Here is a 16,278-nt window from a genome sequence, read left to right on the forward strand (position 1 = left end):
TGGGGTTTTTTTGTGGAAAAAGTAATGAATTTCCACTTGATAGCAGTCTTCGCTACTTGTCAGTGCTTTAAAAACCCAGAGGAAACTACTAAGAGTTTATTTTACTATTATGCTTCATGAAGTGTTATGGAAAGTTTTTTTAAAATTAATTATAGTGTAATAGTAAATGCAGTGCATGCTTTTTCCAAACTTACCCTTTCTTAATGTATTGGGTTTGCATGGCAGGGTTTTGGTAGCAGGGGGGCTGCAGGGGTGGCTTCTGTAAGAAGCTGCTGGAAGCTTCCCCCATGTCCGACAGAGCCAATGCCAGCCGGCTCCATGATAGACCCACCGCTGGACAAGGCCGAGCCCATCAGCAATGGTGGTAGCGCCTCTGGGATAACATTTAAAAAGGGGGAAAAGTTGCTGTTTAACTGCTGTCTCCTCTTCAGAGAAGGGGAATGAGAATATGTGAGAGCAACAATCCTGCTCTCACCAAGGTCAGTGAAGAAGGAGGGGCAGGAGGTGCTGCAGGCACGGGAGCAGAGATTCCCCTGCAGCCCGCGGTGCAGCCCATGGTGAGGCAGCTGTGCCCCTGCAGCCATGGAGGGTAACGGGGGAGCAGATCTCCACCTGCAGCCCGGGGAGGAGCCCACACCAGAGCAGGTGGATGCCCGAAGGAGGCTGTGACCCTCTGGGAAGCCCGTGCTGGAGCAGGCTCCTGGCAGGAAACTGTGGGGGACCCACGCTAGAGCAGTCTGGTCCTCAAGGAAGTTCCGTGGAAGTGACCAATGTTGGAGCAGTTCATGAAGAGCTGCAGCCTGTGAGAAGGACTGCGATTGGAAAAGTTCATGGAGGACTGTCTCCTGTGGGAGTGACCCCACACTGGAGCAGGGGAAGAGTATGAGGAGTCCTCCCTTTGAGGAGGAAGGAGCAGCAGAGACAACATGTGATAAATTGACCCCAAGCCCCATTCCCTGTCCTCCTGCATTGCTGGTGGGGAGAAGGGAGAGAAATTAGGAGTGAAGTTAAGATGAGGAAGAAGGGAGGGGTGGGAGGAAGGTGTTTTAAGATTTGTTCTTGTTTCTCACTATTCTGCTCTGATTTGACTGTTAATAAATTAAACCAATTTCTCTAAGTCATGTCTGTTTTGCCCATGACAGTAATTGGTGAGTGATCCCTCTCTGCTCTTATCTGGATCCAGGAGCCTTTAGTTATATTTTCCCTGACCAGCTGAGGACAGGAGTGACAGAGCAGCTTTGGTGGGCACACGGCATCCAGCCAGGGTTGACCCACCACACTTAAGGATACATGTCTCCTAAATGATGGCTTATTTTTGGTGCATTCTTTTTGTGTTGATTTTTTTTTTTTGGGGGGGGGGGATGGGGGGTAAGCAGGGCTTTTAAGTATAAGGTCAAGAAAATCCACAAATAATACTTAACCAGTCCTTCAGTATTCACAAAAACCTTATCAAATATTCTGTGAATATTGTATTAGAAGGAAAACAATGAAGCCATTAGTGTTGATACAAGTTAAATGTATGGCTCAGTAATTACTGTTACTTGTAACATATTGTGTCTGAATTACATACTGTAGGAATGATCGGTAATTCTTTGTAGAGACAGCTGAAAGTGGCAAGAGCAGAGCTGATGTAATGGGATTTTACGCAGTCTAAGCTGACAGGGTTGCCTGCTGAGTCCGCAAAACAGCAGATTGGCCTCTAGTTGCCAATGCACTCAAAGCTCCTCTGTCACCTGGAAGCTGACCATATCTCTTTGGTTCTATTTATATTTGCTAAAACTAATTTAAAGCCAAACAAACCCAAAAGAATTTAGAAACAAAACATGAGATCTTGGTTGTCTTCACTGAATATTGTCTGTACTTGAACATTTTCCCTGGAGATAGATTTATAAAAATATGTAGCAAATTAAAACATAGCTACATCTTTAGGGATTTCTCTGCTTAACTTTTGGAAACCTGCTGTCTGCAGAATTAGTTTATGTTTTTTTTCTAAGGGATCTAGGCACAGGAATAGGAATTCAAGAAGCTTGTGTACTGGTAGCAGCAGGATACAGCCAGACATGGTCTGGTATATCAGATGAGGATCTCAGCAGGACAACACAAGCTGAAGACCAACCATTGCATGTGCTGCTCAGGCACTGACAGCATTGAGTCACAGCTGCTGTTCAGGTCTGGCATCTACCTGGCATGCATGGTTGTAACAGGAGACCACACTCAGAGGCCCTCCTGGAAAGCGTAGAGCTGTGATGCCTCCATGATCAGTGGATGCCATGCAGATATGTGTCTGTGATACGTATACCGATACCTAAACTGCGCTCCTCCCACAGCCTCTTACAGTGCAAGGTGATGTATGGAATATCATGTGCTGCACTTGGGCCCAACTCTGTTTGGGGCTAAAAAGCGGACTAGAGAGAGGTTTGTAGATCAGTGAGAAGCAACCTTGTTGTTAGCCTTAGTTAATTATTCTTCCCAGAAGTCCATTGCTGTGGCATTTTAAGCTTTCATTAGATAGGACATAAACTGTAGCTTGTTTGTCCATATTGTTTGTCCAGGCTTTCACAAATACTGCGTTCTCTCTCACTAAAGGAACTTCATCTTGAGTTGGAATGAACTCAAATCAACCCCACCCAGTTTCTCATGAAAACAGTTGAAGTTTAAGGCTTCACTCTACTTTTTTCTTAAGAAATTGTTTTGGTTTTACTTGAAGCATCAATAAATGCAAATGATCCTTTTATTTCTAGGGAATTTGACTGGAAATTCAAGTTCAGGGTAAAATGCAGAACTACCAGAATCTCTGCTTTCATTATGAACATTTCACACAGCTATAGACATAATTACATATGATGAAGATCTTATGGCAAGACATGGGCTGTTAACCCTGATTTCCTGGCAGAACTCCCAGTTGAGTGATTATCTTCTAGCCACATAAATTTAATTTTATTTTCTATCAGATAGTTGTTTCCTTCACTTTTTGGAATGAACTACTCTTATACTGTGGCAGTGTTAACTGGTATGCTTCACCCTAGAGATAACTACATTTAAGTGACTAACAAATCTTCTTGTAAGGTATATAAAGGACTTCTTTAGAAATTAAGGTCTTAGGGAGATTGAGGTAGTAGACAATTGAGCGATTCTTTCCTGTGAGAATTTGGAAAGAAGACATTTTCCTTGACTTCCTCTCCCTATGGAGATAGTTATATTTGAGAAGAGATGGTAATCTTTCATTCTTCTATTATCCCTTGAAACAATGAGAAAAAACAATTTCAAACTTTGGAAATCTTATCTAGTCATATCCTTAAAAGGATCTGTCATATCTTCAGAAGCTTTGCCTTGAGTGGATCACTTCAGATTTTTTGACCTGAGGTGTTAAGCTGTCTGTTGCTTTCACTGATGGATAACTTCAGTATAGTAATGTAAGTAATGAGACTAATATAACTTTAGGTATTTATGTTCAGAAAAATCAACAGGGTGATCTTATTGCTAGGGCTCATGGTTAATTCAGTGATCTTTCTCAAATATCTGTATAAAAAAAGAAAAACTTAAAAATTTGGGTTTCTGAGCTATCAAGAACACTGTTTTCACAAAAATAACTCTATTTTGGAACCTTAAAATGAAAATATAATGATGAATTAAATTACTGCCTGTGCAGAAAACTTATGTAAAATTAACTAGAAGAATGGAGCAGGGGAAGTTGTAAGTCATAGCTTTGAGACAGAAAGACTGCTTAAGGGCTGTTCTCTGCTCTTAGCTATTCAAACGTACTCCCCTTAAACTTGAAACTTTTTACTGTAGCTTGAATGTTGAATCTGAGATTGCTTTTTCCCCAGCTGATACTTCTTTTCTCAAAAATGAAAGTGTGTCATGTTAGAAGTTAAGTTTGTACAGAAAAGTAAAGGAAGAGTTGAAATGAAGGAATGAAGTTGGACCTGTGAAGAAGGGAGAGATGTGTTTTAGTTTTTGTCTTTGTTTCTCACCATCCAACTCTAATTGACAATAAATTAAATTATTTTTCCCCACATCAAGTCTATTTTGCCTGAGATGGTACCTCATAAGTGATCTTCCTGTCTTTATCTTGACCCATGACCTTTTCCATCTTATTTTCTTCCTCTGTCCTGTTGAGGAGTGTGAGAGCGCCTGGGTGGGCATCTGGCAGCTAAGGTCAACCCACCAGAGTTACAAAGCATTGAATTGTCAGCTGGATGTTTTTGGTGCCTCATGGAGAAGTTCAGAACCATCAGTGGCTTTGTCTTGCCAGTGTGCAGCTCTTCAGCATGACTGAGTAAACCCTTTACCTTCATTAGTGACAGCAGTAATTAGCATCATCCACCTCGTTTCTGTATATCTCTTGCGTTCATGAGATGCAATGTGGAGGAGGCTGTCTTGCACAGGAACGTAAATGTTTGTTAATCCATACAGGAAATGTGAGATCTGGGTTCTGGATGCTCTGAAGCCTGAGCTCAATGCTTTCTTCCGGGGATTGCATGGGGTTGTGCTCATCACAGTTTGGCCAGGTCTGGGAAAGCATCGTTTCATTTCTTACGCTGTAGTACTAAGCAGCTAGACATGAAAATCTTAGAGAGTGGGAGAGCTGACAGCTGTGGTGTGGAGAGTGCAGTTTCTGTCATGTTGTGCTTAGGAGAAATTATGGAGGGGGTTTAGGGGTGTCTTTGGTTGTGTCTCAGGACAGGAGGCTGGTTATGGCAGCAGCTCCCCTCTTAAAAGTTTGCAGCATGATTCTTAAATATATGGCTTGGTCAAAATACAACCTTGGCTACAAAACCGCAGCCATGGATGGAACCAAATTTTATAGTAGTGTAATTCGAAATTAAGTAAGCACTACAGGGTTCGTGGGGGGAGGGGGTGGGGGTGTGCCAGAATGAAATACATTTTTTTGTTTTGTTTTCTCTTCCTCTAAAGTAGCCAGAGATAATTTGATTAAAACTTGCAACAAAAAGTCATCTGCATGAAGAAGATGCCAGTTTTAGTTGCAGTGGTGCTGTACTGAAAATGTAGGCATTTTAGGAGCAGGGAGAGTGTTGTTAGTAGACTGATTGCCATAGCTTCTCAGAAGAAGAGCTTTTAAGGCCAAAAGCTTATCTGTCTTCTATAACAAATGCTCTAGTAGCAGTTGCCCATACAGGCCTGGGTATGATTTGTGTTTTTAATTAATCTTTCAAGGGAATAAATGTCCAAAAGTGATTAGTGAAAGGCTCCAGCGGATGGCACTGAAAAAGAGAGTTTGATCTCTTTTAGGATGAGTTGGTTTATTGATCCAAGCGAACAAATATTTTGGTTAAGGTCAGTCAGTGTTTGGCTTGATTATATGCCCTGTTTAGGACATACATCTGCTATGTGTTTTGCCTAGGTGGGTGACTGGAGTCCACCAGGTGGGTTGGGGCAGGAGGTAGGAGAATAGAGAAGGAAGGACTGTCACACAAATTCAGGTCACTTTCACCTGGGCAATGTTGGGAGCTGGAAGTTGGCTGCTGCATTTGATGGAGAGAGTTGAATGAGCCAGAAGGGGACTGTGGCCTGAAAAATGTGTTGGCTCAATACATCATATCAGCAATCTCTGCTGGTGGGTCTCCTGAGTGTCATCAATTAACGTGGGGCGCTGGAGCAGCCCGCCCTCACTCAGGTGTGGATGCTCCATCTGCCTGGCTGATGGGAAAGGCTCCCAGGGGAACTCAGTTCACACTCCCAGCCCCGGTGGGAAAGAGTCAAGCCCCTTTGCCTTAGATGATTGCCCACTGTATGCAAACCTCAGCAATTACATCCTATTTGCTGAATGGCTTTGAACATACTGTAGCATAAACGCTCGTTAGGGCAGGAGAGTGCAGTTTGGAAAGATCTGCTCTCTGGACGACCATTGGGCTAAACATGTCATCCATGTGTAGAGCACACAGACTGGATCTACTCAGCTGTTACCAGGTAGTGGTCCCCCAGGATATGTAACACAATGTCCTTCCAGTTATAAATGCAGAAGGGATCAGATAGCTTGGAAACAATCTACTTCTGTGATTATTGCTACTCTGAATTATAAATGACCCAAAAGCCAGAGCTATTCACTGCATTCGCTCTTCATACTAGCACTCAAAAGGCAGAGCACTGCTTTTAAGAAATATGATTTTAGAGAACAAAAGAGGAAGCAAGCTCTGTGAAAATTTAGTTAAATGTAAATGTGTTAAATGGTACATGAACTAGTCAGGTTTTCATGATTTATCAGTTTTAAACTTCAAAGGCTCTTGTTAGGTTGCATTTTTAAAACTAATGAGTTTATCACAGCCAGTGGGGAAAAATGGTTCAAGTATATCAGCTGTAAATTGGTACAAAGCACTAAAAGGGACATTAGCCTCTAATCAGATTCTAACAGTTCATTAAACCTGCCTTTCCTCCATGGCGCTTTGTCTTCCCCGCTCCTCCTGCCTGCACCTCCTGCACTAGCCAGCCTCGTCCCTTCGTTCAGGCGGGTAAGACCTCCTCAGGGACACAAAGCAATATCAGCTCATCCTTCTTTGTCTATGAGCTAAACAGCCTAAGGGGTGCTTGATGATGGTATATTCCTGATCTTGCTGTAAAATTCAACTGTGCTGCATATAAATAAAGAAGGGAGAGGGACCTCTCTGCTTACAGAATAGGTGCTGGGAGAGCCAGGAATGCCAGGGTGGCTCCTGCTCTTGGTCCACCCCAAACTACATCCAAACTGATGGAGCTCAGTGGCACCCAAGATCCACTTCTCATAAGTAAACAGTGCACCACCCTTGCTGGGAAGAGGGATATAAAACCTGGAACAATTTCAGCTAGCTGTGTTGTGGCATCAGAGTCCCTCCTGCTCTTTCCCTACCTCATGCCTCTAATGCTGAATAAAGATCAAAAGCACAAACCAAAATGCTGCGAAGACATAGGAAAAACTTTTTTTTCTTCTTCCTGTTGTGTCAAGCTTAAAATACAGTAGATACCCAGCAGTAGCATAACATGGACTGGGGACATCTCAACAGCTTGACTCATCTTCATTCACAAGTTTGAATGCAGAGGTGTTCTCCTGAAAATTACTTGTTTGATCTGAAATTTTATAACTTAAACGTTTAGAGTTTTTTATGAACTATTTGAATCTACTTTTTAAGGGGAAAAAAAAAAAGAAGAGATTCCAGTTGTATTTGCTCTTGCATTTGCTTATCAGCTTTCCCGTCAAGTTCCTGCCTTCCCTCTAGTATCAAACCACAGCTCTGTGTGCTGTAATACATGGGGTTCAAAGTGAGGGCGAATGGGATTTCAAGCAGGTTATTTGCTCTGTCTGTGGCACGGTGTTGGAGCATGGTCATATCAGTTTCCCTGCTATTCAGCATGTTATTTAAATTACAATAAAGGAGTATGCAAAAATAAACACTTGCTGCAATATTTATATCCCCGAAAATGAAGATCCTGGGATGAGGTGAATTAATTGGAAAAAAATAAAGTGCTTAAAGTAATGTGAATTTTTAAAACATGTTTTGGAAGCTCCATTAGGACAGACTATTTTTCTTAAAATGCCCCTGAAGCAGTCATCATAAGAAACTGGTCTGTGAGCATATTCCTTATAAATAACAGCACCATACAGCACTGAACAGATCTTCTCCCTGTGAAACACAGGGAAGGTGTTTTTTCCATTACAGTATGGCTATTGAGGACTACTAGGTAACGGTTAGAGCAGAGGTGAGTTTCCAGTCTTAAGTGCTGCCTTCCAGACGGGACTGCAGATAAGCGACTCATTCACAGCCATTTACTTATAAGTGATACCTGCTGTAGTTTAGCAATTTGAAAAACAGCTGTGACATCTTCCTATTTCTGTACAGCTGACCAAGGTGTCTGGATTTGTAGGTCAGATTGAGGGATAAAATGTCTTTTATGCTTTCCATGTTTTACAAACTGAATGGCAACTGACGGGGCTAGCTTTCAAACACCAGCCTTGAGCCTTGGTTGGAATAGAAAATTGACTCAGGTGGGAGGTAGTGTTTGAATTGAAGGCACAAGAGGTTGTTTTGCATGTCTGTGTAAACTGCTCCAGCAACAGTGGGATGATACATTCAAAGCAGGGATGTTGATTCAGGGAAGCACAATTCTGCAAATCTCGCTTCACATTGAAGCTCTCAGCATATGTTGCCCATTACTACAAGGACAACGCATGTTTTTAACATGCTTTTTTATTTCTTTTGTGTCAGAGGTGAATGCATGGGGATTTTCATTGACAAACAGTGATAACTTTACAAGATAATGAATGATATAAAAATCTGAGGTGGTGTTGATGTGCGTTAATTTATGGGGTGCGTGTGTACAGGCCTTCACTATAACATCTGAATTCAAATGTATGCTTTCTCTAGGTAATAGAGAAGTACAAATGTTTTGACTGAAATCAAATATATCTAAGTACGCTGCCAAAAACTGGAATCTATTTGACTTCACTGCTCTCCTTTCCAGGTCTAAAGCAAGGAATTTATATATGTGCATCTACGTGATTAATTTCAAATTAAAAAGTACTAATTGGAGATTATTTTCCCTTGTTGCTTACAAAGACTTACTTATGTTTTAAGGATAACTGAAAGTACAATTTACTATTTTAACAGTAGTAGTAACTTGGTAGCTGCTCCTTGAAATGAATATTGCCTCTTCATTGTCTTCATTTCCACTAAAAGAAACTTATTTCTGCAATATAGTAGAAATAAACCAGTGTTTTCATCGTATTTTTTTATTAACCTTGTCCTTTTTTGCCTTAGGATATCAGCGCCTTTGAGAACAGAATGTTAATGCTTGATGGGATGCCGGCAGTCAGAGTCAAAACAGAGCTGCTGGAATCCGAGCAAGGGGTAAGCAGAGATTTCTGTGCGGCCTTGCTCTGCAGCACACTGGTGGCCCTTCCTGAGCTTCTCTTTGGTTAGCTGTCCTTCCTGTTGTGTATTGTCATTTTCTTTTCTATGTTTTTGTTCATTTCTGCTGTTTTGGAGCTCATTTTCCTGGGAGACGTACCAGTGTGCATCTAGTCTCATCTGCCAGGAGCACAAACAACTCTTGTGGAAGACTTACTGAAGTTATCTGGGATAGCCAAGATGCAGCTGTTGTGATTTTACAATTACAAAAAGATGCAGTTTAGAAAAATCGTAAAGAAGAACGGGTTATAGTAAAGAAGTGGAATTCTTATGTCTGAGAAGCCCACACATATCTTTGCTATTTTGCCTTCTTGGGATATTTGCCTTCCTGTGATTGTTTCATCCTTTATATGCTTGTCCTGCTCCATTTTCTGTTTGTGCTGTCTTTCAGGTGGAATACTTGTTTATCATTACGATAAGAAGGCTAGAAGTTTTGGGTGGTTAAAGCTGATACCACGTCAACTGCTGAATACAAGACAGATCATGAATAAGATTTTGAATTTTTTGCAGAACAAGTGTTTGACATTGGAGTGGTAGATTTTAGGAAAATGGAAGAATACATTTTTTTTAATGTATTAAGGATATTTTCTTAGTTGTGCAGTAATAATTACATCAGGGATTGTAGATTACTATGAGGGCACCTGTGTTTAATGGATTCATGAATCTTCATTTCCTTGTGTGCGTCTTAACATTAACCCAAAGAATCCAAGCGACTTTACTGCTCTGAAGACACATGCCCTTAACAAGCAGAGAACATAACTGGAGCAACAACACTTGCAACGTAGGGATAGGCTTTTACCTCCTTCTGTTAGTTGGCGTTTTTTCCTTCCTGCTAATTTCTCAATTATTTAATTGAGAATTTAAATGATATGGAAGAGGGAATTAACTTTCAGGATGACTTAATTTGAAAGACTTGCAAGGAGATATCAGCTGTTCAGGATGTTTTTGAGGCTTTAAGCTTGAGAGAAAAAACCTTGGCATTTGATGGAGCTTTTGCTCATCTCACTGCCTTCTTGAGAGCAAGTACCCTCAGAAAATACTCCAATACAGCACAGTTTAAGGGAACATGAAAGTTGGACTATTGTATGAGCCACAATGATGGAAAGACAGATCCATTAGTGGTAATTTTTAGTACCTTCTGGATGCTTTGCATTAGGTGTCTATATGTAGTATAAACCTTTCTTTATATTGTTCAGGAGACAAATGTTTTATTGGTATTTGACTTTGTCTAGTTCAAAATAAATTCTATGCATGTTGCGTGTTGTGGGGACCTTTATGAAGAATGCTTCCTTTAGCAAAGTGTGATTTGATTCTGGAAGACCTATTTAGTGTCTTAGGAACTGGAAGGAAATGAACAATTTATATAGTTTTTTTAATTTCCTTAGGGTTTTCTTAATAAAATTTTTACGGACTTCTGTGTAAGCAGAAAATGATGTAATCTTTTTCTTTTCCAGTGACTGAGCCATTGGACAAAGAGCTTGGTTTGATTTGGGACTTTATGTGCTTGGTACTAATTAAGTAGTGTCTGGTCAAGAGTTTCTGGCACCTTTATGACTCTTCATTAGGGAACAATCAATAAATACAGAATGAATTCTCCAGTTCACTAACAGAGGAGCTAGCCATTAGGATGGCAGTTTTCCAGCAAACAGCTTAAACTAAAAAGAGAAAGGTGGTTGAAACAGATGTTTAGCATGTGCTTCAGAGACTGTTTTGAATATGTAGATGTTGGTAGACATAACAGGGACAAGTGCTTGAAGGATGTGATTACTGAAAACAGCCAGTGGAGCTGTTTGAGAAGATGAATATCATAACTGGGAAGCATGGAGTGGGAACTAAAGTGTGATCCAAGTAGTATGAATTTGAAATTACGATGTCTGTGGTGTTACAGTAACCAGAGTCCCTAGAGTTGCACCTCCATTGCAGCGTAAGTGTTTACAGGGAGATGTGATTTCTACTTTGAAAATTCGCAAACTAAGACAGAATTTTGAGTCTCCTGAAGGTAGTGGCCAAGGCTTCATCACTTAGGATGCTGAACACCAGGCAAGACTGGGCAAACTTTTCCAAAACCCCTAAGACGACAGCTGGATTTTTTGCTGTTCCTGCTTAATAACTGCTATTGGCTCTAGGTTTGCTGCAAGGGCAAAAGTAAGACATGGTTTAAGGGTTATGAAAAGAAAGTTTCATCCGTGTTTAGGGGATCCTTCAGGCTGTGTCGGTTGCGGAGGAGTGAAACCAAAAGTCGGGAGCACCAGCGGCCATCGACCAGGGTGGTGAGTGCTGAGCAATCAGATCAGAGAGCACTGTGTTGCCATGCCTCGCTAATGAGGCTTTGGAGAAGCTGGGATATTATCATCTGATCTTATGTCTGAGAAGGGCTATGGGACCACTTTGAATTGTCTCCTGTTAAGTCTGAGCCCATATTTTAAATGAACATCATCTTGATTTTAAAAGTGATCATGCTGAAGAATGTCCCACAGCTGTGCTAGTGGATACCTGGTTTTGTTGTGAAAGCATGCGCCTGATTTTTAATCTGAATTTATCTAGTATCAGCTTCTAGCCCTTGCCAGTGGCAGCAGAAAAATCCCCTTGTGGTGCTGTGTGACAATCTCATACAGCCAGGCCCCAAAAGGACTAAGCAGTACACCAGTTCTTTTGAGCTTGTGACTAGGGGAGAGGTGGGCAGGACTTAGGAGCTACAGCCTGCATTGGTGCACTGAAGGCAAACTGTTACCAACCCAGGTTTAAAAGATACTGAGTTCAAGCTAGATGATTGTGGGAGCATGGGATTTAAGCAGCCCATAAAGGAGACATCCCTTATGAGACATAGGTTAGTAGGCAAGTATGGAACAAAGAAGTATTTACAAAGGAAATGGATTTACTCTTTGCTTTGGAAAAAGTTAAAACAATTCTGCTTTGTTTTATTGTCACCAATTTAGAGTAGTTTAATGATTTTTAGAAGGCCATCAGCATTAGCAAGAACAGATGCTTATTTTTCCAGTGCACTACTGTCCTTAATTTTGCACAGGAAATTTAATGCAGTCTATTGTTCAAGGCTTCAGGAAGACACAGTGCTGCTTTAATGACTTTATCACAAATGAAAAAAAAGACATTACATAAAAGATATCGCATTGCCCTTTAACAAGGCTTCGTTATTATCTCCCCTACTGTGGAACAGGAGCTAGCATTGCTAATAAATTGGTAGAATTACTTCAGAAATGTGAATTTTGCTTATCATTTAATATCCTCCAGTGACCTACAGCTTTAGATCTTTTGGTCTGCAGTAAAATTTTTTGTATGTTAGTAACCAGCTTCAAAGAAGGATGTGAAGAAGGTGGTCCCTCCTCATGTAGGTGGGGTACTTCAGCAGGAAAAAATATTCATTCTTTGGCTGTGTCAATTGAAAAGTAATACTCCTCACTGTAAAAACGTGCAGAGACTGGATTAATTTAAATGATAATACAGATTAGACAGTGAATTTGTTAGCTGATGGCTGCTATCAAGAAGTTAGGAGTTGACTGACTTCAGTGTGAATTCTGAAAGTCTTGCTGGTCATTGCAGGATGTGGCCCAGTTTCTAAAAACTGGTAAACGTGTCTGACTTAGACACATGAAGTTACACATTCTCAAGTATTTGCAGAGTTGGGTTGTAAGCTTTTGTTAAAAGGAGATATGAATGTGGGACTTGTCCCACAATTAATCTTCAAATACAGAGAATAATGAACCTCTAATTTTCATCAGCCTTTTTCTTTCCAGATCTACAATCTCATCCATTCCTGTGCCTGTATTTTGCCCCCTCAAATCATTGTTTGAAGATTCTATATTTTATTCTGAATTCGTCTCTAATTCTGCTTGATCCATCTCCATTCCCATGCCTTATAATGGCGGAATTATGAGAAGAATGACTACCATGACAAAACCTTTTAACAAGCCAATATTGTTCTCCGTGTCTTTTATCTCCAGCCAAATTATCTTGCTGTCTCGTGTCTGAAGAACGCTGTCCATGCTGATGTTGTTATATACGTCAACGTGTTCTACCTCTGCCTGGGATATAGTGACAGAAGTCTGTTTCATTTTCAAAGATTTCCAAAAATACCTATTGAAATTCAGTTGAGAGTAGTCTCAATAGCAAAGCTTGCACCTTGTCTACATGGGGAACTGTTTCATGTTGATTCATTCAGCTTACGTATATTCTTTGTATTATTAGAAGAAAAAGCAGTTCTAGTATTTGCTGTTGTAATTTATGAATCTCTACTTCATTGAATTTTTTTTTTCTGAATTACTTCATGTTTAGAACAACTGCTTTGGGGAAACAGACGTCAGAGGGACAGTGCACATGTACCAATCTGTTCTGCAAAGAAACTAGCCCTTCTTAGTTTCTGTTGGTTTTCTTCATCTTGCAATAGATGATACTCGAGGAGTGTTATTGAGGTGTTAGAAACACAGCTGATATGGTTCATTAGTTGCTTTACAGTGCCATAAATATATGGCATTCTTCAGAAAGAGATCAAGATCTGATCACAAAGACCAGTAAGGACATAACCTACAGGGCATGGTGCAAAGTCATGGTGCAAAGTGAGACGTACCCAAGGAGATACAGCTGTATTCCCTAAGCGCTGCTGAAGGATATGCTTGCAACCCAGAAGGGTGCACCACAGCTACATTAGTTGAATTAATTAAGCCAAGTGAAGCACCAGAAGCTGATAAGTACTGTGAGTGCTGTTTCATGTTGAAGCTCGCATGAACAGTAAAAGGTAGCCAGCTCCTACAACTTTGCTTTCAACCTGACATTCCTGATGTATCCATTGCCAGTGACTGAATGACACTGGGGGGAGTTGAGTCAACCGATCACTGATCTAAGAAAGCCCAACCCGGTAGGTGAAAGGCAGTGGCTGTATACATCCTGCAGTGACACTGTTAGGAAATCGTGGATATCTTCTGTCCTATGGAGAGGGGAAGGGTGGGAGGAAGACTGTAGGTGCTGCTTTTGACAAAGGCCTATGGTTAGAGCTGTTTAACCGTATCTGAAACTACATCCTGAGACACCTTTACTGCTTCTGGGACACAAACTACCTTCTTTGGGCATGTCTCTGCGCTGGTGCCTTGCCAAATACTGAGTATTTAGTGTTGCACATGTTCCTTACTCCTTTTGAAGTCAGCCCTTACATAGAATAAAGAGCTAAGAGGTTTTTGTGCCATGGTTGTAGATGTGGTTTATTTATTTGGGATTGTTTTCCCCAGGGATCAGACATAAAAGTGTGATAGAAAGGTAATAGATTTAAGACTAATAGGAAATGATAGCTTAACCAGCTCAGTCAGCACACACTCACTGTCACGCTTGCCAGGCAATCTTTTTGCCAAGTTAACTGAGTTTACAGATAGAAAATGCAGGTGAGGTTGTAAGATATATGATGCTGTCTGAAATTCTCAGTAAGAGAAGGATCCTAGATCCTCTGAGACTTAATTTACTGACCTCTGTCTGCCATTGCTTTTCTTTCCTAGGCAGTTAAGTTGGCTGTTACAGAGCACTGCAGGGAATGTACTCCTTATTCTGTCTGGTATCGTTTGTTGTATGTGTGGTAGGAACAGGGAGATTTTCAGTTGTGGGTGAAGACTTCAGTGCGCTAGGCACTACATAAATAAAGGGTGGTTCTGGATATCTTGGCTTAATTATTCAGAAGTTGTGTTTACACACTGTTTTAATGGGCATCTTCAGATAATAATGATCATATCCATTAGGAAGGTAGTAGCAAGTCTGGAAGGAGTGAAGCAGAGAAAGATCTCTGCTCCAAGCAGCTTTTGTTTAGCTAGCAGTGCCATACCAGAAAGAGGTTTCCCATATCTATAATGATAGAAGGGCAGCAAAAAGATGATTTCACTTACTAAAAGATTAGATTTTATGAGAATGGATTTGGTAGAGGAGAAGCATAATATTTTATCTGCAAGACTGGAAAGAGTTTCAAAGAGAATATGTGATATTACCCAGAAATTAGCATAATTTAATATTATTACAATTCTGTAGAAAAATTATAGTTACACAATAAATCTTGTGTTAAATACATGAATTGGTAAGTTTTGTGTGTTTATGGGCAGAAAAATAATGCTAGATTTGGGAGAGGGAAAGTCAAGCCTTTGATTTGAGTATAGTGCTGAAGTGCATTGTGAGATTATAGTTTGGTTGCCTTCTGTCCCCAGTCAATTATTTTGTGAGCTCACCTTGAAGCCAGTCCACTTTTTTGATGATGTATGACCTCTCAGCTTGCTTTGCTACCAGAGCTTATGATGGGAATCTCATGGAAGATTTATTCAGCTGAGAAGCTCTAGCCATAAAGAAAAGCAAGCATGGTACATTCAAGCTGTATATCTGTCAATTACTGTGTGTTTCTAAATCCACGTTTTGGGTTGAAAATTGATTGTTCTATAAAGATGTGAAAGGTCAACATTTCCTTTACTGCATTAAAAAATAGTTGAAAATATTTAAAAAAAGGGTAAGAAAAATTTTCAACCATCCTAATAGCTGCACTTAGGTCATTCTCCCCGATAAGCCCAATTCCAATGAATTTTGTTTTTCTTTTGGGAATCCAGTATCCACAGTTTAACTATAATTTTGTCTAGTTTGCAATCCAGATTGAGGAACCAGTGAGGTACTGATTTTTGCTCTTTGAATCCTGCCAAAAAGATAGTAACACTATAGTCATAGGAGCACAGAGCATGCCATATATCAGCTGTTATACGGCACTGTAGTCTAAAATCTGCATTGAAACTCAACACAGGTCTCTGTGTTTCGTGTCACAGTGCAATGCAATTCTAAGATACAGTAATGTGAGTTTTAGACTTCATGCAAAACAGTTACTGGCATCTAAAAAGCAGTTACTCTTCTGATCTGCTGACTTACCTGTTAGGGCATCTGAAGTTTAATCCAGGTTGCAACTGCAGTGAAATTCAGTAGGTTCCAAGCAAACGTAGTCCCTCTGTTCCTATGGAGAAACTGATGAAGGTGAGCTAGGTAATCCTGCTTTTATTGTCAAGAAAGGCACTGTGAATTACCTCACATTTGCCTCTTGTCTGTGATTATGTATATAGATGGGTAGTGCAGACCTGCTGATACACAGTAACTTCTTCATGGTTCAGAGTTCCTTATTTAAAATGTTTTCCATTGAAACATCCCAATGAAATAGTTGTGAATCACAAAATCTTTAAATTATTTTGCTAGGAGAAAAGTTAATCATTATGTGTCATCTTGTTCTACTCACTGGTGAGTTTAATGGATTTTTTTTTTTTTTTTTTAAGTTAGAGTAGTCAGTTAATTACGATGATCTGTATTTTGTTGAATGGGGAACGTTGGTATGTTCAGAATGGAAGAGAAATGGAAGTGACTGGGC

General features: G+C 40.4%; 1 protein-coding gene across 6 annotated transcripts in view; it reads left to right on the forward strand.

The window, feature by feature from the left end:
- KLF12 (KLF transcription factor 12) overlaps positions 1 to 16,278 on the forward strand; it is a 240,670-nt gene that overhangs the window by 89,284 nt on the left and 135,108 nt on the right. For 5 of the 6 annotated variants that reach the window (XM_074912050.1, XM_074912040.1, XM_074912024.1 and 2 more), the window contains one exon: positions 8,751 to 8,840. The exons of the other annotated variant lie outside the window; for it this stretch is intronic. In XM_074912050.1, the coding sequence (XP_074768151.1) occupies positions 8,751 to 8,840 (90 nt within the window). The remainder of the gene's footprint in view (positions 1 to 8,750; positions 8,841 to 16,278) is intronic. 6 annotated transcript variants of the gene reach the window in all.

The sequence above is a fragment of the Athene noctua genome, chromosome 1 (genome assembly GCF_965140245.1).
Source record: "Athene noctua chromosome 1, bAthNoc1.hap1.1, whole genome shotgun sequence".
Classification (NCBI taxonomy): Eukaryota; Metazoa; Chordata; class Aves; order Strigiformes; family Strigidae; genus Athene; species Athene noctua.